Below are 26176 nucleotides of genomic sequence, written 5' to 3'. Positions count from 1 at the left end.
AGTGAGAAAGGGGTTATGAAAATAAAATCATTCATTTAAAACGAAACTATTATTTCAGCGACACCGACTCACTCCAGGGCTTGAGCTGGCGACAGCTAGCTTTTTTCATCCTTTTTTTGGCATTCACTCCATGAATTGTATCATCTTTTGTCACGATCACAAAACACTCCCTACTTAGGACTGCGGCATTTTGCCACTTATCCTCACGAGGTCGTGGGGAGTGCTGGAGCCTATCCCTGCTGTTAACAGGCAGGAGGTGGGATACACCGTGAACTGGTTGCCAGCCAATTGCAGGGCACTTGAAGACAGACAACAGTCGCACTCACAGTCACACCTATGGGCAATTTGGTATGTCCAATTAATGTTGCATGTTTTGGTGGTGCGGGAGGAAACCGGAGTCCCCGGAGAAAACCCACGCAGGCACGGGGAGGACATGCAAACTCCACACAGGCGGGTCCGGGATCAAACCCGGGACCTCAGAACTGTGAGGCCTGAGTATCACACACAACACTATGGCAAAAGATATCGTCACATAAAAAAAAACGGAAGTGTTTTGGATGAAGCACGATGTGGTCGAATACGTAGAGTCAGCATATTACAGAAGCAATAGAGCATATTGTATAAATGAAAAATGGTTTATGTTGAGAAATGTAGATTTTTCCTATGTATGGAGACTTATGGGGCACCCTTGTGTACGTGTGTGTGTGGTTAGTGTTGTTTCCTCCCACATTCCAAAAACATGCATTCATTGGATACTCCAAATTGCCCGTAGGTGAGATCGTGATTGATGTCTTTCCCCACGTGTCCTGCGATTGGCTGGGAACCAGTTCAGGGTGTACCCTGCCTCCTGCCCAATGACAGCTGGGCGAGGCTCCAGCATTCCTGCCACACTTGTGAGGATAGGTGGCTCAGGAAATGGATGAGTGGATATCTGTGGGGTTTTTTAAGGATACTAGTGTCATAATGTACTACTTTTCCAAATGTATTCGGGTGACATAAAAAGTTCCAAAGGTCAATCCTTTCAAGGTTCCTTTAGAGGTTTCCTTGTAGAATAAAAGTGAAATGAAAGAAGAGAGGAGGGGAATTCCTCTTTTGTGGTTCAAAGAAAAAACTATTTTCACTTCCTTTCTCTTTTGGAATAAAAGTTAGCTGCCTCCCATCAAGATAACACAAAAGAAAAGTCAACCATGATGGGCTCAATATTCATTCTTGGTGAGTGTGTATCAAATGAGAATCAATTACCTTGATATTTTTCATTTTTATTAGTCAAATGTGTTTTCCATTTCAGTTCTTTCCATGCTACCAAGCCTCGTCTTCCCTGACGGTATGACCCATTTATTCGCATGTATCACGGTGGTCACTCCATATTTTTAATGTTTGGGGATATTTTTTTCGGCGTCTAGAGACCTCCTGTGCCGCAATAGCAGAGTTGGTGATGGGATATTCGCGGGTCTTCTCCGGGGAGCAGGTCCAACTTAGATGCGCCATTCACGATAAAAAGTCCACCTGGGATTATTTGTGGTTCAAGGGATCTGAGCACCTCCAGCACCACACAGAGGTGTTGACTCTGAAGGGGTCCCTGAGCGACAGTGGACTTTTTCGATGCCAAGGAGTCAGGAACTCGGCTGTGGGAAACATATACACGCTGAAAAGCCCCCCTGTGGAAATAAATGTGGACGGTAAGGGTCCCCCGAATGAATTTTTATGCCATCTCTCGGCTGAATGCAAGGGCAGCAGAACAACTTGAAAGTGAGGAGGCACGAAATTTAGGGGCCCCTTCTTACCGCCCGATTACCAATCATTGACTTGGGAGAAGTGGGTGTTGGGGGATGCTGATCAAAATTTGGCATTGCTGGAAAAAAGGGTATTGTGGCCCAGCCAAGGGTCCCATCCCACACAGGGAGGGGCACATGCGTTTTTAGCCAATTTACCTGAATCTAAAGTTACAACTCACTAGTTGGGCAGATACAGTGAAGAAAATAAGTATTTGAACACCCTGCTACATTGCAAGTTCTCCCACTTAGAAATCATGGATGGGTCTGAAATTTTCATCGTAGGTGCATGTCCACTGTGAGGGAGATCATCTGAAAAGAAAAATCCAGAAATCACGATGTGTGATTTTTTTCAACGATTTTTTTTGTGTGATACAGGTACAAATAAGTATTTGAACACTTGTCCATCAGCTAGAATTCTGATGGTCAAAGTCATGTTGTGCTGTCTTTAAAAGTCCACCTCCACTCCATCTATGATCCTGAATCAGATGCACCTGTGTGAGGTCGTTAGCTGCATAAAGACACCTGTTCACCCCATACAATCTGTAAGACTCAAACTTGTCACATGGCCAAGACCAAAGGGCTGCCCAAAGACAACAGAGACTCCATGTTTCTCAGTGACAGCCCAGAAGCCTGGTCTGATCTCGAGAAGATCTGTGTGGAGGAGTGAGTCAAAATCCCTCCTGCAGTGTCCGCAAACCTGGTGAACAACTACACGAAACGTTTGACCTCTGTAATTGCAAACAAAGGCTACTGTACCCAATTTTAACATTTGTTTTTTCTCAGGTGTTCAAATACTTATTTGCAGCTGTATCACACAAATAAATTGTTAACAAATCATACATTGTGATTTCTGGATTTTTCTTTTTAGATGATCACTCATTGTAGACATGCACCTACAATGAAAATTTCAGACCCCTCCATGATTTCTAAGTGGGAGAACTTGCAATATAGCAGGGTGTTCACATACATATTTTCTTCACTGCATAGCTGCTCCAAAATGCCGCTGCAGTGCTGCGTTGAAATGTACGCAGGTTTTTGTAACCTCTCGGTCGACTTCGTCTTTTCTTCAGGAGGTTGGGCCATCCTCCAAGCCCCGGGGCTTCCCGGCCTCGTCGGAGAGACCTTGAACATGACCTGTCGCCTCCGCGGCCGTCCTCGACATCACGAGGTGATTTTGTACAAGGACGGAGTGGAAGTCGTTCGGCAAAGGGGCTTGAACCCACAACTGAGCTTGCCCGACTTGAGCAGGGAGGATGAAGGACTTTACACCTGCAGAGTGTCTTGGGATACCTTCAGGCAGACTTATTCAGTGATTTCAAATGACCTTCCTGTGAATGTCTCAGGTGAGTTCATGTGGTGGGTTTCATTTCACCATAAGGCACAACGTTAGACGACATAAGTCACCTGTCTCATCACTGATTGCGCGAATGGGCCGGCGGCCATGAGGCGAGCCTTCGCCAGCTACTAGAAAACCAGCAATGTTGGAATTGTAAACGGGGCATTGACAGCAACATAAGTCAGCTTTGTGAACAGCAACACAACCAAAGGCCTGCATTTAGCTACAGTAGGAGAAAACCACTGGAAAAATACAAGCGCAGTAATAAATGGACTTTGATGGAAGTCACCCGACGTATAAGGTTTTCAAGATATGAGTCGACATCCGGCTTTTTCTTTTGTATGTTTTTTCTAAATGGGCCAACGAATAGCGATGGTACCACGGTCTTTTAGACCTATATGCAAATGACATTTGAACAGAAATAGTGGAGCAACACAAGTAGACGGAAACAATACATTATTTTTTTTATGCTCTGTGGAAAAACGACTGCTGCTATTTAGGCTTCTTTATACTCACGTGGGCGGTGACGGCAATGACTTCCCTGCGGTAAACCCGCCCACAGTTTGCCTTTATAATGAAGCGCAACCCATCTAAACTGTTTTGGAAATGCGCTCCCGTTCTTCTCCAAGTCAGGGGTGTCAGTATGGCCGGTATTGGCTCGGACTTTCCTCTGCATTTTATAGCTGTTTTTTGGTAGCTGTTTTTACATTTCTTCCGGTACAAAGAACAGCAACAAGGAGGCCCCGGAGCTCAGTGGTTAGAGCACTGGTTTGGAAAACCAGGGGTTGTGGGTTCTTATCCCACTGGGGCCTCCACTCCCTGAGAAGGGTTGCGTCAGGAAGGGCATCCGGCGTAAAAATTGTGCCAAACATATACGTGCGTTCATCTGAGATGACACGCTGTGGCGACCCCGAAAGGGACAAGCCGAAAGAAACAGACGGGCAAAGAACAGCAACAACAATGGCGCCCATGGAACGGTATCTGCTAGGACAAATGGACCCAGATGACCAAATGATACGTTTAATTATGCTGCAAAATCAATCAAGATGGCGGCAATAGTATGTCATCATAGCATGTGACTAAGACGCACCAGTCACGAGCGATGGGACACTGCACGCAGCGACAATTTGCCAAGTGTCGCAGAGGGGCCACGCGGCCCAATGCCTCAGTCACATGATGCAACGTGGGCGTTCTCACCGTGCTAGCGCATCTGTATGAGTATATCAAGGCCTTATGTTGTGATCCATCACACCATGTACTGTCTATCTTGTGGTCTGTTTAATACTGCCCCCTATTTTGAGTCAATAAAACCCATTGGAAAATCTTTAGGGAACCAGGCCAGAACAAATAAATAGCATTTGCATTTATTTCAATGGGGAAAGATGACTTGACATAAAAGTGACTTCAGTTCAAGTGACTTTAGTTAGGGGTTAAGTCATATTATCTACTGAATGATTGTTTTGTTTTTTTTTTTCCTCAGAGGTTCTGACACAGCCCGTGCTTGAGATCAGCCCAGACAACAGCCTGCTTCCATTGAATCTGATGAAGCTCATTTGCCATCTCCAGTACAACGCCCGTGCTCCTGCACCTCCCCTAAACTACTATTTCTACAAGGATAACAGGCGGCTGGGGCTATCCACATCTGAGAACTACAACCTGGTCAAACGGACACCGGGCTTGTACAGCTGCAAGGTCAAGGTTCCCACGCTGGGCCTCTCCAAGTCGAGTGAGGCGGAACAATTTGAAGAGTGACCAAGACCTGACAGGAACAAAAAAAATATAGATATATATGCCAGAGATTGGCTGGAGATGATCCCTCTAATTCTTGGTTCAAGAGATATTGTAATACAGGTCCACATCTCATGTGTAAGATGTTCATTCTAATTATGACTAACTGAACAAAGTAATAAAACATATCCAAATCACATTGTACTAAAGCACTTGTGTTACAAATAGTGATTGCCACTCTGATTGTTGACCTGTAGATAGATAGATAGATAGAGACAGAGAAAGAGAGCGACAGACTGACCAACCGACAGCTAGCTAGATAAATAGATAGATAGATAGATAGATAGATAGATAGATAGATAGATAGATAGATAGATAGATAGATAGATAGATAGATAGATAGATAGATAGATAGATAGATAGATAGATAGATAGATAGATAGATAGATAGATAGATAGATAGATAGATAGATAGATAGATAGATAGATGGAAAGGCCGGGAGGCAAGTCAAATCAGACAAAACCTCTCCTGTTTCACATTAGTCAGGATCACCAAAATTATTTGATAATGTTACGTGACATAATAACGACAGAGAATTTCTTGGAAAATGTTATTTTCGCTTTGAGGTCAAGCGTTTACATACACAAAAAGGGCTATCTTGAAAGAACACGGGGAAGCCCAGACAATGAGGTCATGGCTTTGGAAGCTCACTGGCACGTGTGAGTTCATTGATGCCACAACTAGGAATGTATGTAAGACCACACTTCAAATACTTTGCTTCCTTGTTGGTGGGCAAATCAAAAGAAATGGACCTTTCCGACTGGCGATCTACAGCTCCGCCCCGCTTAGCTACAGTTGCCATGCCCCACAATCTTTCAAAATGGCAACTGAACATAACGGGTTTGAACTGGGTCCTCTGTAGCGTATTCCAGATAATATTGGGGTATGTTTTTTGCTAGATGCGTCAAACTTGTCCAAGAGAGTTCTACAGAGGTCTCAACTATTTCACGTAAAGATATGTACGGAATTAAGATTTTGGACAGAGCAGGACGCAATGTCAGAGTTGCAGTGAAATGTTGGCGATGAATGCAAAAACGTTTGACGCCTCACAAACTTCATATTGAAACATGATAAAATAATGGAATCGTACTGCACATGTAAAGTAGGGTGAGTACTTTTCACTTGGAAAGATCACGAGTAATATCATTGTAGTCTTTATAAGTGAGTGTTGTGTATTCATTTGACTTGGCTCGTAATGGAATGAATCCAGTGCTATGTCTTAAAAGTCCGATGTGATACAAATAGACATCACGCATTTACGTATTACGAACCTGACTCGTCGCCATAAAACATTGCACACTTCTTTCTGCAGGCCAGTGATACCCTAACAAAGTGAAAGTTGTTGTCCTGCAATGTATAAAGCATTGAAAAAAACGAAATCAAACTCAGAGAAGATACCTCTCCCTCACTTACCTTTGAACATACAGCCTTGTGTTTGTTGATATTGTCCACATTTAGTTGTATGTGAGGTCTTCCGCGAGCCTAAATCCATCGTAGACACTTCCTCAACTGTGTTTTAGGCTTTGGAAAATGAATCAAGCGGGCCCCTTGTAACCTTGCCGGATATTTTTCATCAGAATTGCACATTCCCCAAGTGCATCTGAGAACCATTTTCTTCGCAACATTAACTTTTCCAAGCGCAGGCTCAAGACAACCAGCATTGCTCGTGGGACAATATGGCGAGAGGGGCGTGTCAAGCCAGGGGTTAAGACAATGCGACAATGTAATTGGGTATTATTGTATGAGTGATTGACAGGTTGGAAAATTCCATTGGCCAAGAAATCAGAAAAATAAATGTGGAGCTCCACAAGTCTGGCTCATCCTTGGGTGAAATTTCCAGATGCTTAACAGTGCCACATTCATCTGTGAAAACAATTATATGCAAGTATAAACACCATGGGAAGAAGACGGGCTCTGTGTCCTGGAGATCAAGGTGTTTTGGTCAGAATAGAAGAAAATTGTGTAAATAAATACAAATAATGTAAAATTGGCGAGACATTGTCGCAATTGGTTAGAGCGTTGGTCTCGCAGTTCTGAGAACTGTGATTCAAATCCCGGCCCCGCCTGTGTGGGGTTTGCATGTACTCCCCGTACCTGCGAGGGTTTTCTCTGGGCACTGCGGTTTCCTCCCACATCGCAAAAACATGCAACATTAATTGGACACTCTCAATTGTGCCTAGGTGCGATTGTGAGTGTGTTGTCTGTCTCCATGTGCCCTGTTATTTGCTGGCAACCAGTTCAGCGTGTGCCTTGCCTTCTGCCCGATGAAAGCTGGGATAGTCTCCAGAGTGAGGATAGGTGGTTCAGAAAATGGATGGAGGGGTCCTATAAAATAGTCTAAGAAATTCTGTACCTCATTCACAAAATTTAATAATTTTGGTGAGCCTGACTGACCTGAAACAGGAGAGGATTAGTTTGATTTGACTTCAGAATGTGAGACAAAAAATGAAATGTTTGTCTTTTGCAGTATATGATTTCAACTGTACTTAAAAAAATCAACATAATCTCATTTTTTTTCCACGCTCTATTGCCATCAATCCTCTCGGTTTCGCCATATTCCATTTCCTTCCTTTCCTGATGTCATGATTTCCTTTGAGGGATCTAAACTGCATGTAAACCTGTATGTAAACTTCTGCCTTCCACTGTACTTGTTAAATGTGTTTTAATTAGTCCCCCCCCCCCATTTTGTTTTATTCTTATCACAAAAAATACAGACAACACTCAAAATCCCGCCATATGATGAATTATGAAAAAAATGTCTGTTCAACTGAATCCGTAATAGGGTAACTGTGATATAGCGAGGGAAGACTCCACAACCAGTCCATCAAAAGTTTACATATTCAAAGCTAACCCATCCACAAAGAACTTTTTACATACTTTTAAAAAACTGTTTATTGAAAAGCATTTAGATACAATTGCAATTTTACATATATAACGAAAATGATGGCAATAGTAAAATGCAAATAGAGTCCATGATTGTACAGCTATTTGTACCAGAAAGTACAGTTCATGAGTCTACGGTCCACCGCCACCGCCACTTGATCATTCACCATCAGGGAGAGTAAAGTAGAAATCCGGAGAAGATGCTGTCATCCTCACTGCTGGCGTAAACACCGTTCCAGTCTCTGAGGGTCTCCATCCACACCTGATCGCCCGCCGCCAAACGCAGCACCACCAGAGTGGACGCCTGGTCGATGTCTTGGCCGTACAGCGAGTCCCGCGTCCTCACCCGCCGCGAGCCGTTCACCACCAGCGTTGCGCGTAGGGGTTGATTTCGGACGGTGATGTGGAAGGAGAAGACGTAGACGCCGGCGTAGATGCACGAAAAGCTGTTGCTGCTGACGTTGAAGTGGTTTTCTTCGTTGTAGAACACTTTGTCAAAGCTGATTGGGAATCCAGACGGAGGGAAGGACTTCTTCGGTGAGATGCCAACGCTGAAGGCAGACCGCTTCTGGGGGACGGCTGAACCCTTCGCTCCTTTGAAGCCACGAATTCCCCGCTCCCCTCTCATCCCGTGGTAACCTCTATCCCCTTTTGGCCCCTGAACTCCTCTAACGCCTTGTGGTCCCTGCGCCCCTCTCACCCCGGGCTCTCCCTGCGCTCCAGGAGGTCCAGGATCCCCACGCACACCGATGGGACCCGGAGCCCCGTGCTTGCCGTTGATTCCGGGGATTCCCATCACTCCCGGGATTCCCGGAGAGCCAGTGTCTCCGCGGTCACCTTTTGACCCTCTCTCCCCAAATGTCCCACACTCCCCCTTATCACCCTTCTCTCCCTTAGGACCAAGAATTACTCCGGGGCGTCCAGCCGGCCCAACCTTTCCTGGTTCCCCTTTCTGACCAGCGGTTCCATTCTGTCCATGTTCGCCTTTCTGCCCTCCTTCGCCTTTGACGCCTTCCACACCCGTCTCACCTTTCTGTCCTTTTAGTCCAAGATCACCTGCAGAGTAAAAGTCATTCATTGAGAACTGTCCATGCAGTCTTATCCTAGCTGACTTTGGGCAAAAGCCAGGGTACAACCTGGACCCTAACCCCACAATTTAACTGAGAAGTAGATTTGCTATGCTCTGACAGGGCTGCCGCAAGAAAAATAAAACTTTCTATTTCATACCTTTTGGTCCTGGTTTCCCCATAACTCCAGGGTATCCACCTGGGCCACTGTTTCCTCTTTCCCCCTTTTCGCCTAGTAAACACAAATACAATCAAGAAATACCTAAATTAGCCAACATCAATCATGTATTTTTAAAATAAGTCAGCGGTGATAGTTGAGCAGATGGTTGTTGAACCCCCACTTCAGCATCCATCCATTTTCTTTTGCCGCTTATCCTCACGAGGGTCACAGAGAGTGCCGGAGTCTATCAGGCAGGAGGCAGGGTACACCCTGAACTCGTTCCCAGCCCATCGCAGGGCAAAACAGAGACAGACAACCACACTCACAATCACACCTAGGGACAATTTAGAGTATCCAATTAACGTTGCATGTTTTTGGAATGGGGGAGGAACTGTAGAGGACCCCAGAACTGTGATGCCAATGCTTTACCAGCTGAGCCCACCATGCCACCCATTTCAGTATTTTATATTTCATTCAAAATAGTGATCCAGTTGCAAAATTGACACAACTTTCTCATACTATTTTTAAGTAGTCTCTGGGGCACAGGTGTCGAACTCATGGTCCAGGGGCTAGATCCGGCCCGGCGCATGATTTTACGTGGGCCCGCGCGAAGGCAGATTATGAGGATCGACTTCTATTATTTTTGTTCAAATCTGTTCCAAATTTTCAAATTGACATATCAAAAATGATAACGTTGAGATATTGCAAGTATTAATGTGTACCTAAAAATCAGCGATAGTCAAAAAAGCCATTAGCCTTGATTTCCGATTCCAAAACTAGCTCATAAATTTCATGTGTAAATATGATGAGGCAAATGGGTTTTCATGGTTTCACAGTCAGAACGGTCCCCAGAGGGAAAACCATAACTACAATGAGGCCTGCGATAAAAATGAGTGTGACAGCGCTGCTCTGGGGCAATCACAATCTAACCCAATGAATTCTGCTTTGTAATAAGTAAAAACGTTGAGAGATGACCAGGAATTAGGGTGCGAGGAATTCCGCTGATGTAGCTGCACGTGTTTTTTGCAAAGTTTTTAAAAACTGGAATGGAATTATACACACCTTTTTCTCCTTTGACCCCCCGAAAACCACTCGCACCCTTTGGTCCAGGTGAGCCGACTGATCCGGTGTATCCCCTTTCCCCTGGTGGGCCTAGATATATAAAGTTCAAAACTCAGAAGGAAAAAAGAAACCGAAAAACAAGGCACTTCAACAGAAGAGAATTTGCTTCTCACTACCTGGTGGGCCATCGTCTCCCTTTGGCCCTTGGGGACCTCTCTCAGGTGGACAGCACTCGCAGAAATTGAAGTAACACTCGTTATAATCCAGCGTGTAGTTGTCCGGACCTATACTGGGATGCTCCGTGCTCACAGTGTGGTCCTGAGGAACAACAACATGACCCTGGTAGGTTGGGAGCGGGTCCAACTCCGCAGGGTTGCTGGCTGTTTTGGGGTTGTGTACTGTGTCCTGAGATACAAGCTTCTTGGTCTGCTGGTACTTGGGCCTGGGTGTCATCTTAGCCTCATTACCGAAGGTCAAATTGAGTACCACCATGACGACAGCTAGAAGTGTCCACTGATGGGAGATGAGCCTCATAGTTCTTCAGGATCTGAGAATGGAGGACCATCCGGATCACCAACAGGAGCATGGAGCACTGAAAAGTCTCTTAACTGCAATCTGAACCTGTCTCGAAATCTTTCACAGTTTAGGCACGCCAAAAAAAGCAAGGCTTTCTTACGAGCATCCAAAATGACAACCCAACATACCAAAGTTTAAAAGATAAGCACATCACAACTAAGACTCACCAAGTTACGCATAAGTGGAATTGTCCTCTGAACCGGTGGCTTGGATGCATCCCCAGGTGCTCCAGGACCATTTGATCTCAGCAAGAAAAGAACAAGCTCACCAATGAGGGCGCCTGCTGGAAGAACTAGGGGGAGGTCTGAAATCCAACGAGGGTAGAGGCCGGTAGAGCCATAGAGAACCACTGTGCTGTGGCCTCATTCTCAGCGCAGAAAGGTGCTTTTGTGACACGGGATACAAGCGAGTACTGGTAGCGCTCCCCTTACTGCGAGCTCGGCGACGAGCAAAGGCCCTTGGTCCGTGGGTCACCCGATACGCGAGGGCATTCTTCCAACGGCCGAGCAGCTAGCTTGCGCTCGAGGTGGGACAAAGCAAAGCAAAGAAGGTTCAGGGACAGAGTCCAGGTCACTAAAGCGGATGAATTCTGTTTCCTTTGCTCATTTAGCCATTTTCATCCAACATCTACACGGAAAGGCCAGAACTGAGATTCAAATCCCGAACCTCAGAACTGTTGAACAGACGCGCTTCCATCCATCCATTTTCTTAGGCCTGAAATTGTCTGGCGACCAGTCCAGGGTGTAGTCTGTCTGTCTTTCACCTGACGCCAGATGTGACCGGCTCCATCTTACCCATGCCCCCCCCCCTTAAAAAAGTAAGTATTCCACAAGTAGTGGAACAAACAGTAATTTCAATGTTATCTTACAACATAAATGTAAAAAAAAATAAAATTTACCGAAAGTACTGTCCATGCAGATGCAGCGAGGACTCTCAGTAACTTCCAGTGATGACCCAGGCTAAAGTTAACTCCTCCACAACACACAGAGATTGTCTCTCGATCAAGATGTATCACTTCGCTGTACTTCTTTAACACCAATCACCGTACTATACTACGTTCCTATTTACTAAATGCATTTGACGGCATCTTGTGGCAACTTTAGATTTTGCAAAAACCTTCAAAAACTGCCACTATGCAAGACCCACTAGATTATCCATCAATCCGTCAATTTTCTGCTTATCCTCACAAGTCTCCTGGTAATTTAAATTGCAAATTTTTGTGGGGAGTTTGTGTCTACAGCATATGTGATGTTTATAACAGGTTTAGAAAGCACATCTTACAATCAGAGAGCACTGTAGCTTGTGGGTTGTTAACCCCCCCCCCCTCCCCCGTAAAAGTTCCACAGGACAGAGACCTTTGTTGGCATTTGGTGAGCGTCCGGAGGAAGGAAAGTTCTGGCCCAAAGAGCGCTGCTAATCCCTTTATTCTCCCATTGCTAAACTTGAGCTCTTGGTCAAAGCCACAAATTTATCCTTTTTACATCTGAGCAGTTTTAAGGCCTGCTGATATTGACTTTTTTTTAATATATATATTTGTGCTGCAAGACCGTATGTTTGCCAACATTATTGTCTTGTTATGGTTGAGAGGATTTTCTTTTTTGGGGGTGGGCTGAACTGTGTTCTGTTCGACTGATCAGCTCTGATTCTACTAAGAATACTAAGAAACCACAGCAGCATCTTAAAAGTTCTACTGTCACATCGTAAAAGTGTTCAATTTTCTTGTAGCTGCCGGATCCAAAATGTCTGCTTGTTGTCAGTGAATGGACACACTTGCTTTGTCAAAGGGCCCCCCACCCTCAGAAGGATCTGTGACATCAGGAAAGGAAGGAAATGGAATATGTCGAAACCGAGAGGACCGACAGCAACAGAGCGTGTAAAAAGGAGATTGTGTTATTTTTTTTTTTTTAAGTGCTCTTCTCACTCCGAGGCCCAAATCGGTCACAGCACGGGTGTGATGGATAAATATAATGTCATTTCCTTGTTCCTTTTAAGCGATTACTGAATATTTTGTTTTTTAATCCTCATTTTTAAAATGATCGTAGGTGGGATTTAATCTTTTAGCAGCGATCACATGCTTTGTAGCTACTTGCAACTCTTTGGTCCCTAAACCGGATCCTACTGGACTACTGAGCTTCCGCTAACCCAGCTACTTCATCAAAGCAGCATCAGTGGACAGATATTGCAGAAACAGAGCAGATAAGATTTGTTTCTCAACATCACATGAACAATCCAACTAGCTAATTCACTGACTAAGTAAATAGCCGACTAACCATCTTACTTACCATCAGGCTTACTGACTAACTAATTAACCATCTGTTTGACTCGCTGATTGACTAATTCATTAATGAATTAAAAACAAATTGTTGAATTCTTTCAACAAATCCTGTGATGATTTTTTCAAAGTCTGCTCTACCCCATCCATCCATCCATCCATCCATCCATCTATCCATCCATCCATTTTCTGCACTCTTTATTCTCACTATCTACAAGTTATTTTTTTGCATTTGGATTAAAGTATATCGGTACATCCATAGAAAAATACATTCATTTCAGTGCTCAATTATTACAGTATACAGCATAGAGTGCATACGGAAACTATTCAGATGACAGATTGAGCAATATACTGACCGACTGACTATCCTTAAAGGGGAAATCCACTGCTTTGCATGAACAGTGTATCCAATAGGTCATGTAATATGTACTCTATTTTGACAATGTGATGTTAAATCCTCTCTCATTTAATAGTGTTTTGAGAAGATTTTTATTGACAATTACGAATTTTCAGGGACGCTGCTGTTTTTGCGAGTCACATGACTTACGTGCGCAGATGTGACGTGTACTGTGCCGCACCAAAGGTTCGATTACATGGGACACCATTCATGCCCAGCGCAGATTTCTCGGATTTATCCTCATCTGATGAAGAAATAGCAGTATCGGTTCATCGGGAAGACAGAGGAATACTTCCATACAGATTTGAACCTGTGGCTGTCATTAATGTTGAATATTCGGATGGTTCTTCGGGCGGAATGACGGTGAGTCTGACTACTCGGAGGCCTAGGCGCAACATAAGTGCGTAAACAAAGGCCCCCGGGACTCCGCGTCATTACCGTCCGAAGAACCATCCACGGCTGCCAGCTCGGAGCTCTGGGGTCTTTGTTTAGGCACTTACGTCCCGCGCTTAGGCCTCCAAGTGGTCAGACTCCGGCGTCATTCCGCCCAAAGAACCATCCGAATATTCAACATTATTTACAGCCACATGTTTAAATCTGTATGGAAGTATTCCTCTGTCTTCCCGATGAACCGATACTGCTATTTCTTCATCAGATGAGGATAAATCTGAGAAATCTGCGCTGGGCATGAATGGTGTCCCATGTAATCGAACCTTTGGTGCGGCACAGTACACGTCACATCTGCGCACATAAGTCATGTGACTCGCGAAAACGGCAGCGGCCCTGAAAATTCGTAATTGATAAAAATCTTCTCAAAACACTATTATATGAGAGAGGATTTTGCGTCAGATTATCAAAATATGGTACATATTACATGACCTATTGGATACACGGTTCATGCAAAGCACAGGATTTCCCCTTTAAGTCACTTCGCGTCCTACCAAGAGGCTGTGGACCACACATACAACACCTTGAAAATTATTGGTTTAAACTGGAAAAATACCCCAAATGGCATCAATAGCATTTCAAACACATTTTAAAGATGTCAAAAGATTTTTTGTTCTGGTAGTGCACGTGCACATGCTAATTTCCAATTACAACACAGGCTAAACTTAATTGCATCCCGAAATACAAAGCTCTCTCAATCAAGAGGTACCACCTACATATACTTCCTTGAGACCGATTCCTATTTAGAAAGGGCATCTGTGCCATCTTGGATTGTTGAACAAAAAAGAAAGAATACATGAACTCCAAAGAGGGTGGGGTTTAAGCAATTATCACTGCAAAAACTCCCTAAACTCAATTTAAAAAGATAAATTGTGTATTCACTGCATAATAAGTGAGCCTTGAGATTTGTGTTCTGTGAGAATTGTGTGGCTGCCTTGGCGCAATAATTTGGGAAATGCTGGTGAACACAATAATTAGTCCTTCCAGAAAGAGAGAGAGACTCACTTTGATGCAGGCAGGTGGTGTCTGTCTGGCAACCAGTTCAGGGTGTGGTCTGCGTCTGGCCCAGAGTCAAACGGGATAGACTCCAAGGGCCTGTGACCTTACCTTGTGACGGGATAAGTGGTGCTGAAAAAGGATGGCTGGATGGATGTTCCTGTACTGTACTGTACAACGAGTACGTGTCATTACCATTGTCAACCAGTGGGGGGCACGCATTCACTCTAAATGTATTGGGAATTCCTAAGGCTGAGGCACTTCTGTCAACCATGTACCAAGGCTACACACCTCCTAAGTAGGGAATGACAACCGTAAAGTATGATTCACATTTGCGCCACCACTTGTTAACCATGATTTTTCTTTATTTGTTCTGTTTTTTGCAAACCTTTGGAAGGCCTACATTGACTTTCTATCTCGTTTGTCCTCAGTAGAGGTCATGATGGAGGTTAGGCAATAAAATAAGGCATCCATTTTCCGAGCCGCTTATCCTCAAAAGGGTCACGGGAGTGCTGGAGCCTATTCCAACTATCTTCGGGCTGGAGGCAGGTTACACCCTGAACTGGTTGCCAGCCAATCACAGGGCACATCCAAACAAACGCGCATTTGCACTCACAACTCCACCTCGGGGCATTTTAGAGCCTCCAATTAATGCATGTTTTTGGGAGTACCTGGAGAAACCCCACACAAGCACGGGGACATGCAAAGTCCACACAGGTGGGGCCAGGATTCAAACCCCAGTCGTCAGGGCTGTGTGGTTAATCTGTGTGTGCGTGTGTAAAAGGTGTGACAAGTTACTAATATTTAAATCCTTTCCAGGCTTTCCTAGTAAAATGAGACCGAGTGTCAGGTAGCCACGGTATCGGTCTCCTGTGGAGGTTGCCAGGATTTCCAACACACACTCAGCCACAGCCCCCCCCCGCCAGCCCGTTATCAACCGTCACAACCAAACAAGTAACTTGTCAACGTGGAGATAACCTCTGACAAGCATCTGATCAGCAGGAACAATTGTTATTTTTTTTCCTGTTTGTTTGAGGATAGGGGAATTGTGCACGGGAAAAAAAAAAACTAAAGCTGTTTTAATGGTTTTGTGTTCCCGTAAAAAGGATGTCGGTATACTACTGTGTGGAGTTTGCATGTTCTCCCCGTGCCTGTGTGTTTCCTCCCACATCCCAAAAACATGCAACATTAATTGAACACTCTAAATTGCCCCTAGGTGTGATTGTGAGTGTGGCTGTTTGTCTCTATGTGCACTGCGATTGGCTGGCAACCAGTTCAGGGTGTACCCTGCCTTCTGCCCATTGAGGCTAGGCTCCAGCACTCCCCATGAGCCTTGTGAGGATAAGCGGCTAATAAAATGGATGGATGAACAACCTAAATTGTCCATAGGTGTGAATGTGAGTGAGAATTGTTGGTTGTTTATATATGCTCCGCGATTGGCTGGGAACCAGTTCAGGGTGGAGCCCGCCTCCTGCCAGCAGATCGCTGGGATAGGCTCCGGCACTCCCAAAGCCCTTGTGAGGACAAGCGGCTCAGAAAATGGATGGATGGATGGATGTTAAAAAGTACTTTCTTTAACATACTTAAATAGATAGAATATATACGATATATACAGTAAACATTTTGTAAGGTAAATTATGGTGAATTAAAAAAAAACACATTTAAATCAGCAACGTGCAGATTTAACAGTTATAGAGAGTATGAAACGTTTGAGGCGTTTCATTCCTGCACCATCAGTCCCGTTACAGACAACAGGTTTGGCGACTTGCTGTTATTGGCTGAATCAACACTATTGTGTCAACAGCGTCTTCATTTCACAAAGAAAAATCCGCCGACTGCTGCCCAGTTACTGCGCACGAGCCACGCTAGAGCGCTGCTACATGTGTTTCTAACGTCTTTATTTCTTTTTTGATGATAAAACAAAATGACAAAACGATTGATTAACAAAGTGATAGAAAAGCACATGAGGTTGGAGCTAACTGCGTGGTGTGTTTTATGGCCGCAAAAGAAAGCAACAGATATAAATACATGTTTAAAAAAAACTGTGGTAATTGACATTGAAACCAGCCAAGCATTTACCGGTACAGTATATGTATATAAATATAGAACTTTATATAAATAGCATGCAAACAACAAGCCCTTAAAAGGGGAATAAAATCAAAGAAGCCAGCGCATGAGTAGAAAGTAGATAAACTGCTTCCAAATCACACTCGATTGTGTTGTCCATAGCAGTGGTTCTCAAACTGGGGTACATAAAAAAGGGCATTGTTAGAACCCACATTTTTCAAGAATACATGAGGCGTGTTGGAAAAGCTCCAGTAATGATATATACAATGTTGCCTTGAAGTACTTGTTTTTCATTTCCACGACAATGCTCGTAACTCAAAACACTCAAATCATTTAACGGAAATACTACTATGTTTTAACTAGTACTTTTTAAAATTACAATTTCTAAAAACGGAATTACCTAGAAAGTTGAAAAACATTTTCACAGAATTTGTTATATTTTTTGTTTCAATTCAATCGACATTGTGATTCCCCCTGATAATGTGTGTGCCATGGCCAACAGGGGACAGTGTACTGTCATGCAGACTTACAGATATACTTTACATGGACGGTCACACCAGTACTAAACTTAGTCAATCTTTGCAGAGGATCAAGAATACATGCCTGCGATTATTGTCATACCATTTGTCTTGCTGATTTATCAATTGTGTTCCAAATGTCAGTTACTTGAAGAGTTCTAACACTACAAAATATGATTTTCGTTAGCTCGTTTATGGCATTTTGGAGTGTTCATTATAAGGTACTAGAAAACAGAATGTGTAATTCTCTTCATTTTATGTTCAGATAATATTAAACGTCAACTGGGAGTGGCAATAAAGATCTTGAAGCCTCTTTTGAGTGTTCACCACCTCCCAAAATGTCGCTTGTGTCGTAAGTTGAAGTGAGGTCACTGCCACCATGCTCGTATTCAAAATGTTTGCTGACAATTCAAAGCAAAAAAGTTGCCGAACGACAGCTCTTACGTGACTAAAGAACCACAGTTTATCTTTTGTTATACCAGTGCTGAAAACATGTAGGTGTTTTTTTTTTAAAAGAGCGAGAATAATGTTTTCAGTATAAAATGTGCAATATTGTGACAATGACATTTGCTGACATAAATTCACAACTTTATCGAAAACAGGAAACTTTTTGTTTTTTATTATTCGTATAGCATCGACGCTCTGCTTATTTGGCGTTACAGTTTTCCTGGACCCCAAAGGTTTGACAACCCCGGGTCTAAAGTCCAACAACAGGCTGAGCGAGACTTTGTTTCTCATTGCCGGCACAAAACATTTCCCATTCGGGCTCGTTGGCCGCAGATGAAGTAAAGCCGAGCCCGACGCGTACGACCGGGCGGGCTGGACTGTATCAATATTTGCAGGTACTCAGTGGGGAACACACCTTCCCGGCATAGCGGCAGTTAAAAAACTGCAAGGATGGAGGTTGGGCTCGGCTCACGCAAACATTTGGGATTCATTGCATAGCTTTTATCTTTTCATTGCATAGCTTTGCAGTGCATGAAATATTAAAAGCCCTCGTCAAGCCTTTTGTTTACAGATAAATGATAACGTTTAAACATAGTTGCTTAAAACAATGAAAAGACAGAGAACTATGGACGGTATTGCTGAATTGTGGAGATATAGCATTCACTTCCTTTGTTTTCCTGATTTAGTGTAACAACTTGAGCACCTTCGTCCTCATCGATGGTTCTGTAGCAGAATTCCGAGATTACGAGGCCCATGTCTACGACTAGAGCTTGCAGATAGCAAGATAAATAAATGCATCTTCCCTGAACGCAATTATTTACAGAGCAGCTTGATCTTATTTAAATACCTAGGCAAGAAAGCAATGGAAGCCTGATAGTTCACGAGCTAGCTAGCGGCTAGCGCCTCTCGTCGCGAAATTTGTTGTGCTGAATATTGCTGCATGAAGCAGAAGCAGACAAACCGTCAACGTTCATGTTCAAATTGGGCAGGTTTGTTCACGACACTCTTCTCTCCGTTCACGACACTCTTCTCTCCGTTTTTAAAAGTTCACTTGCTCGTTTATTTTATCCTAAAGTTTATCCTCACGAGGGTCGCAGGCATACTGGAGCCTAATCCAAATATCTTCAGGCAAGATGGGGGGTATGCCCTGAACTGGTTGCCAGCCAATCGCAGGGCACGTATGAACAAGCGACCACTGGCACACTCATCCACACACCCATGGCAATTTTAGAGTCTTCAATTAACCAAAGACTATGTAAAAATGCAGTAAATGAACAGAGATAGACCACCCCAAAAAGATGCAACAAGATTGCGCCAAAACCCTTCTATTTAGTAAAGTAGCACAGTACAGCAATGGACCTTTCCGACCGGTCAATCACTCGTACAATAATAGCTAATCAGATAGCCGCATTGTCTTAACCCTTGTCTTGACAATGCCGGTTGTCAGTAGCGTAAGGCTGTCTGCGAGGTGTCAAACTTTTTTGCTTCGATCGCCAACATTTTGCTGTAACTCTGACATTGCGTCCTCCTCCGTCCAAAATCTTAATTCCGTGTACATATCCTTAGCGTGAAATATTTGAGATCTCTCTGTAGAACTCTCTTGGACAATCTTGGACAAAAACATACCCCAATTGTATCTGGAATACGCGATAGAGAATCGACTTCAAACATGTTCTGTTCAATCGCCATTTTCAAAGCTTGTGGGACATGGCTAAGGGGGCAGAGCTTAAGATCGCCATCGGAAAGGTCCATTGGTCCAAGGAAGTATGTTGAAGTGATACATCACAACTTGCATCATGTGTCCCGGAGGAGATCATTTTTGCCTGGGTTGTTGCGGAGAGTCTGTCACGCATTTTTATAAATAAAACCATTGATGATATATTCACATTAAAGGGTAATTTGGTAAGATGAGATTCAAATATTACCTTGTTTTCCGATTATAGTTTTTGTTCATGGTTTTAATTAAATATTGGCTATTCTAAACTTTTGGGGGGGGTGTCAGTTTTTTATTTTTATTTTTTGCTATTTCCAGTAGGATCTCTTGCTAATTACTGTATTACATAGAGATGCAGAGAAACGGCTAGAAGAACCAATCCAGACTAGGCAGGACTAGTAAATCACAAACTGAACGTTGTGGAGCCGTCACGTCAGGATCTACTGAAACTGGCATTCAAAAAAAAACAAAACTGGAAACTCATTTTTAGTGCAGAACAGGGATTTTGTGGTGAGAGGAAAATGCGAATCTGCTCTCGCCGGATCGTCAAAAGCAAAACCGTTGAGAATCTAACACTGTTTGGGGGCAATGGAAATGTCATTTGCATCGTAACTGGCTCAGAGGGTGGACATCTTTAAGGAAGGGGTGGGCATTTGATTCAATTTCATTGATTGAGAAATTGATGGATGAACATTTGGACCCGTTTTTGAAGTTCTGTTTCTCCGGCCACGCTTTATCGAGCACAATCAAGACTCGCCATAGTGTAGACGTAGCTCAACTCTCTGTGGCGGTCAAGTTGCACTTCTTTACACAGCAAAACTAGTTGAACGCGAATCAAACCATCCGATTCCGTTTTTGTCACGCTCACTTCAAAATAACGATTGATTGATAATCAATTCCACACTTCATTCTTAAATGAATCAATCGATGCCTGCGGAGGGACTTGGATTCCATCTCAGTTCATGAGGGCCACGAGGCTCTCCGGCTGTCCGCCGCTGAAGAATTCCAGCGCCAGGCGCACGTGGATGGGCACGAAGACGTAGGAGGTGTAGATCGCCATGGCGACAGCCGAGAACAGGACCCAGTTGAAGATGGACTTCTCCCAAGGCTCCAGCACGTAGATGCCGGTGATCAGAAGGTACTGGTAGTACAACCAGGCCAGGTACTCCCTCAGGTTCTTGAAATTCATCCTCCAGGCTAGATTAGGACAGATTAGAGATTAGATTGTCAAATACAAAGATTGCCCACGAAAGGTATTGTTTTGAAAATTAACGCAGTTTCCTTGAATTATGATTGACCCGATTTATGGGTTATTCGAGCTATGAGCAGCTGTTTGGTCATTTATTTCCGTCGATTTACGAGTAAAAATGTGAGATACGAGCACCAGATGGCGGCAGTCGAATTTTACTGTCAATCCATCCGTTTTCCAAGACACTTATCCTCACAAGGGGACCATAACGAGTCACTTTCAGCTGTTTTCAGTCACAAGTACGATTACGGAACAAAAACTACCTCAAGAAATCACTATGCGATGAGTTTGAAGTGGTCTTGAATACTGCACTACTGCCCTGGTATTCTACTTGAGTATGTATTTTACTGACGTTTATGACGTTTTACTTTTCCTGCCCACATTTGAAAACAAATTACTACTTTTCACTTTCTGATTCTTAGTATATCAAAAGTGGCTAGTTACTTTTTTTTTAACGTCTGCAGATGACGACGCAATGTAAAAAAAAAATAAATAAAAGTCATGTCTACAGAGTGATCCAGTCAACTACGGTTGGGATTTCATTATACTGTACAAGATCATTCAGAAGAAAAATTGCACAAACTGACATGATGCGCCCTTGGTTCTGTCGCTATTCGGTACTGTGAGACAGATGAACTCATCACTCCACACAGGTACATTGTGGGTGGGGTCATAAACATATCAGTTTTGAAATGAGAAGTGAAGAAAAAATTATTTGGTCGGAGAAAACCCACGCAGGCACGGGGAAAACTTTCAAATGCCATTTTAACATTATATATATATATATATATATAATATATATATATAAGGTGGGATTTGGAAGGATAATAATTAGGATGCATTCAAAATAACCATGCATTTTAAATTACATATATAAGAATGGTATCTTCAGGTGGTAAAGCATTGGCCTCACAGTTCTGAGGACCCGGTTCCATCCCGGCCCCGCATGTGTGGAGTTTGTATGTTTTCCCTGTGCCTGCATGTGTTTCCTCTGGGCACTCCGGTTTCCTCCCACATTCCAAAACCATGCAACATTAATTGGACAGTCTAAATTGCCCCTAGGTGTGATTGTGAGTGCGGCTGTTTGTCTCCATGTGCCCTGCGATTGGCTGGCAACCAGCTCACGGTGTACCCCACCTCCTGCCCGTTGATAGCTGGGAAAGGCTGCAGCACTCCCCGCTACCCTCGTGAGGATAAGCGGCAAAGAAAATGGATGGATGGATGGATATGTTATCTTTTAGTTACCACAAAAGTTAAATGAATATCTCTGACAGAAAATGAAGGGGTCAGCCATTCCTGACCCCCCCCCTTCCCCCCCCCCAAAAAACAAGCAATTTAAAGAAAAGGATTTTGGTGTTTATTGTAATTCAGCATGAATATAGTATATTATATATGTGAATATTATATATTTGATGCAGTGGCTTTCACAGCAACGTGCAATAATAGATGCTGCTACGTTACAGGGGGGTGTGGCCATCAGGTGGGCGTCTTCTAGAATTTACTATCAACTCAGCAAACTTATTTGAAACATCCTACAAGTCTCTAACTATATGAACGCCTACTTTAATAAGATTACGCTGCAACATGAATCGCATCCTCCCATAAACTGTGAAATATGTAATAAGAATGTCTCACACAATAAATCGTCACAAATGAAGGCTGATACAGTACTTGGATGGGACAACAGGTCCGAAAGCCCCAAATGATCGGAACAAAGCCACTCACCTTGAAAGGAGTGAGGCTTCCTGCTGATGATCTCTTATTTGTCAGCGCCGGTCGCGGCCCGTTTGCTGCTCTGCGCTGCTGCCTTTTCGTGCTGCGCCAGGAAGGGGGGGGGGGCTGTCTCACGAGTTTGTGTCCACCCTATATGCAGCGAGACGTGCAGAGAGACTGCGTACACGACACCACACCCACCAAGGCCGCTGCCGTTCACCTGGCTGGCAGGTGCAGACCATGGACAAGTCAAACAAACGCATCAAAGTGCTGTGCTTTACAGAGGTATTTAAACGCACCTGGAAACTTTACTGCAGCCTCTCAGATGCCGAGGATTCTGGCTTGAGGGTCTGCAGCAGTTGCAGCTTAGTGGCGTGTAAAGGAGGCAAAGGGGGCAATGACCATCCTCCCCCCACCCTTGACATTTTGTTATTTGGGGTCTCCTCTTGATGGAAAAAAAAAATGTTCATTACTTGTTCACAGCTCCATGGATGATGGGAAAAAACTGTCCATAGCACCACTCTGACTGACCAACACAAAACAGTTTTTAATAACATCTTTTACAAAAATACAATCTTTATTTATAATATCAATATATAATATCTTATGGACCTGAGGCTAAAAAACAGCCAATAAATGGGGCTAAAATTGTCAAAAGCCTGTCAAGATATTCACTACGTTATTTCTTGTCCCTTACCTCTTTGCAATCTGCTTCTTGATTACTGCACCAGGGAACGTAAAGAGTTAGGAACATATTATGCTAGGTAGGGGAACCATACTTGGACCACTTTCCTTTCAGACAATCATACCCACACCTCCTTCTTTTTGTACCATAACATGGTACGTAGGTGCAGTATATGTTTGTAAGCAGGAGAGTCAAAGCCACTGTAAATTAGTGACCCGTTTGACATCTGTTACTTTGCATCAGCATGGACTTGATGGCGTTAACATGTAATTACTTGCTAATACACAGAGAGCATTCGATGAGGTGCTTCTTTGCTTTGCCACAGACAGTTGGGAAACATTGCCCCCCCCCCCACCCCTCCAAACACATACTTTGCTGACTGTGTGTTCCTACACTTGAGAAAAACAACATGCAGTATTGATATGTAAACATAGGCAGCGTCACCACGACCAAACGGTCACGCGTGGGTTCACGCTGCTGTGGCTTCAATGCAGGGGGTGAGGTGGCCTTGTGCTTTTTCCTGTAGTGTGGGGCGGGGGGAAGACAATGACATTGAACAATGACAAAGCCCCCCCCAACAAAAAAAAAATTGTAAAACAAATAAAGAAACAAGTCTCTTAACACAATTAAAATGTCCATCGTATGTACAAAAAAAGTGAATACTGTTGCTGTTAAAAAAACAACAACATGCATCTATCAAAGAAACATTTGACATCATTTGAAATATGAATAGTGCATCTGAGTAACTACCAGGGATGGGGACTCGAATCACTCCAAGTCTCCGTTTTCAGGAGGTGATGATAAAAAAGAAGGAAAGAAAAGATAAATTGATCCAGCCAATTGTCAATAGCGCTTATCCTGAACAGGTCTTCAGTCAATCGCAGGCCAGATAACCATTAACACGGAAACTGAGGGTGAACTGAACTGAACCCACCCTGCCTTCTCCAAAAGGCAGCCAAGTGTACTAGCACACCACCATGGACTTAAAGAAATTTTGAATCAGAAAGCAAACTTCCACTTTTTTAATACTTGTTTGCAAGTGCTTTGCAGACAATTACAGTATGAAACATAGCTAAAACCAACCACCGTAATTCTTCCCTTCTTATTCTTATACTTTCTCCACTTTCATGTTTAAGAGAACCTCCTTTTGGCATTGTTAGGGACACCCCTTTCAGTCCTCAGGCCCACCCATGAGATTCTGTTCATTTACTTTCCCAAGCTCAGATGACAGCTCATTTTTGTGGGCCGGGCTGGCACTCCCTTCTGACTGCTGAGGGCAGAGCAACTGACCATATAGTTGCACAATCTGATTACTGGGATGTGACCGTCACATTTAAACTTGTGTTAAACGGGATTTTGCACACATAAGCAACCTTTTACACTGCCTCTGAATCACCCCAAATTAATTTCTGCTGTTCTAGAAGGTTTTGGGATAACACAAACCGCTACAGTAGTTGAACTTGTTCATAACTCCTTCCACCTCGTCCAAGTACCCAGTACCAGTTCAAGAAAAACAGCCGTAGAGAATGATAATGCCAACCCTTTCGCTTCACTCAAAGTATTGTGTTCTTTGGGTATCGTGAGCAGTGTTGTGTTTGTGTCCGCACCACCTCCCCCCACACACACACACCACCCTCCAAAAAACACCAGCTTGGATTTAAACGTTCAACATTGGTTTCATTGGACCAAAACAAAATCCCCTGAACATGTGGGAAAACGTGTTTGATTTTGAACACAAGCACATCCTGGTTATATGAGGGTGTGCAAACATAAGCAACCACATTATTGCTATTGCAGTATATTTTTACTCTCTCAAAGATAAAAATATTGAGTTGTACAGGTTATAGGTCACAATAGTGCCAGTTTCTCATGTTAATTTTTAGTACTGTATGACAAAAACTTTTTTGATATTCACACCGCATATTAGAGGAACCATATGGCACATCTTATTTACGTCAACCATCCATCCAGGCGCTAAACAAGCCCCCCCCCCCCCATTTTTCCCTTTCAATTTTAACACTATGATATAGTCATTTTTCTGACAAGACTTAAATACTGTTGAGTGAAACTGATCACAGTTTTTCATGTAGTTCTAGGTTCACCCTCAGGGGACACGCGAAAAGGGTGGTTTGACTAATTGTCAGTGTGATCATGCAATTTGTGCAATTCGGGAAAGCAAAGTTGCCTCATAAGCAAAAACAGTACAGTGCAACTGCTGGAACTGAATTTGCCTCATCTTACGTTTTATAATTCAATCTAAATGTGAGGAAAATGCACATTTAAGTCACACGAAAACTCAGCTCAACAATCAAAGCAAGCAATTATTTGAGTCTTAGTCTTGTTTTTAGGACAATTGCAACAGGAGACGCCAGCACCTATATCTTTCTCTCTCATAAGGTTTCGAGTTTCACTTTTTGAATCTTAATTTTCCAAGAACACGTACTCCAAAAGAGTGAACTTATCAAGAAGTGTTGAAAGAGGAACACAAGATGAATAAGAATCATAATAATGTGAAGAATCAGCCCCTCTGTTCCCTTCTCAGAAACATTTCTCAAAAAGAAAATTGTCATAACCAGGAAATGACACCACTGTTTGGGGGTATTGTCACCCCTAAAAAATATGGACAGCAAGAGGAAAATTTGGGGATTTACAGAAAAGTTGAAGAAAAAAAAAAAAAAAATCAATTGATTTTTCCACACCGCTTTAACAGCATGAGGGAAGCCCATCACCGCTAACAAGGGGCAGGAGGCAGGGTACACCCTAAACTGGCTGCCAGCCTAATAGCAGGGCACATACAGTGGGTACAGAAAGTATTCAGAAACTCTTACATTTTTTAGATACATTGTAGCCATTTGCTAGAATACTTTAAGTTCATTTGTACACAGAGCACGCTATGCTGCTAAAAAAAAAAAAAAAAAAAAAAGCCGAATTGTTGAAAGCAACTAAGCAACTTCTCAACGTTTGCCCATCTACGTCTTTAAAGCTACAGCGCTCTCTGGTGGAGGTCTCAAGCAAAGCGTCCC

The 26176-nt window shown here is 43.4% G+C and overlaps 3 protein-coding genes and 1 non-coding gene across 4 annotated transcripts; 2 read left to right on the top strand and 2 right to left on the bottom strand.

Annotated features, from left to right (window-relative positions):
• The first annotated feature begins 1119 nt into the window (after positions 1-1119).
• On the top strand, positions 1120-5032 carry LOC133504706 (high affinity immunoglobulin gamma Fc receptor I-like). Its single transcript, XM_061827218.1, has 5 exons — positions 1120-1212; positions 1289-1324; positions 1404-1679; positions 2846-3118; positions 4592-5032. The coding sequence occupies exons 1-5, from the start codon at positions 1188-1190 to the stop codon at positions 4861-4863; spliced, it is 882 nt and encodes a 293-aa protein (XP_061683202.1). The 5' UTR covers positions 1120-1187; the 3' UTR covers positions 4864-5032.
• trnas-gga (transfer RNA serine (anticodon GGA)) lies at positions 3851-3923 on the top strand. Its single transcript has one exon. It is a non-coding gene; the product is annotated as a tRNA-Ser (tRNA).
• A 2918-nt stretch (positions 5033-7950) lies between the features above and the next one.
• On the bottom strand, positions 7951-10606 carry otol1b (otolin 1b). The gene is made up of 4 exons (XM_061827680.1): positions 10249-10606; positions 10073-10162; positions 9011-9082; positions 7951-8839 (listed from the first exon to the last, which is right to left on the bottom strand). Exons 1-4 carry the CDS (start codon positions 10604-10606, stop codon positions 7953-7955), a joined length of 1407 nt encoding a protein of 468 aa, XP_061683664.1. The 3' UTR covers positions 7951-7952.
• A 6123-nt stretch (positions 10607-16729) lies between these two features.
• sptssb (serine palmitoyltransferase, small subunit B) lies at positions 16730-26061 on the bottom strand. Its single transcript, XM_061827628.1, has 3 exons — positions 22768-26061; positions 22481-22692; positions 16730-20703 (listed from the first exon to the last, which is right to left on the bottom strand). The coding sequence occupies exon 3, from the start codon at positions 20693-20695 to the stop codon at positions 20462-20464; it is 234 nt and encodes a 77-aa protein (XP_061683612.1). The 5' UTR covers positions 20696-20703; positions 22481-22692; positions 22768-26061; the 3' UTR covers positions 16730-20461.
• Between the last annotated feature and the right edge of the window lie 115 nt (positions 26062-26176).

The sequence above is a fragment of the Syngnathoides biaculeatus genome, chromosome 8, assembly GCF_019802595.1.
Source record: "Syngnathoides biaculeatus isolate LvHL_M chromosome 8, ASM1980259v1, whole genome shotgun sequence".
Classification (NCBI taxonomy): domain Eukaryota; kingdom Metazoa; phylum Chordata; class Actinopteri; order Syngnathiformes; family Syngnathidae; genus Syngnathoides; species Syngnathoides biaculeatus.
Note: the sequence above shows the minus strand (reverse complement) of the source record. Positions and strands in the feature narration are given on the sequence as shown.

Coding starts and splice junctions, on each gene's coding strand:
- LOC133504706 (XM_061827218.1), top strand. CDS start 1,188: ATGATGGGCTCAATATTCATTCTTG. Junction 1,213..1,288: donor GGGCTCAATATTCATTCTTG/GTGAGTGTGTAT, acceptor TTTCCATTTCAG/TTCTTTCCATGCTACCAAGC. Junction 1,325..1,403: donor AAGCCTCGTCTTCCCTGACG/GTATGACCCATT, acceptor TTCGGCGTCTAG/AGACCTCCTGTGCCGCAATA.
- otol1b (XM_061827680.1), bottom strand. CDS start 10,606: ATGAGGCTCATCTCCCATCAGTGGACACTTCTAGCTGTCGTCATGGTG. Junction 10,163..10,248: donor GGGAGACGATGGCCCACCAG/GTAGTGAGAAGC, acceptor TTATATATCTAG/GCCCACCAGGGGAAAGGGGA. Junction 8,840..9,010: donor GGGGAAACCAGGACCAAAAG/GTATGAAATAGA, acceptor TTTACTCTGCAG/GTGATCTTGGACTAAAAGGA.
- sptssb (XM_061827628.1), bottom strand. CDS start 20,695: ATGAATTTCAAGAACCTGAGGGAGTACCTGGCCTGGTTGTACTACCAG.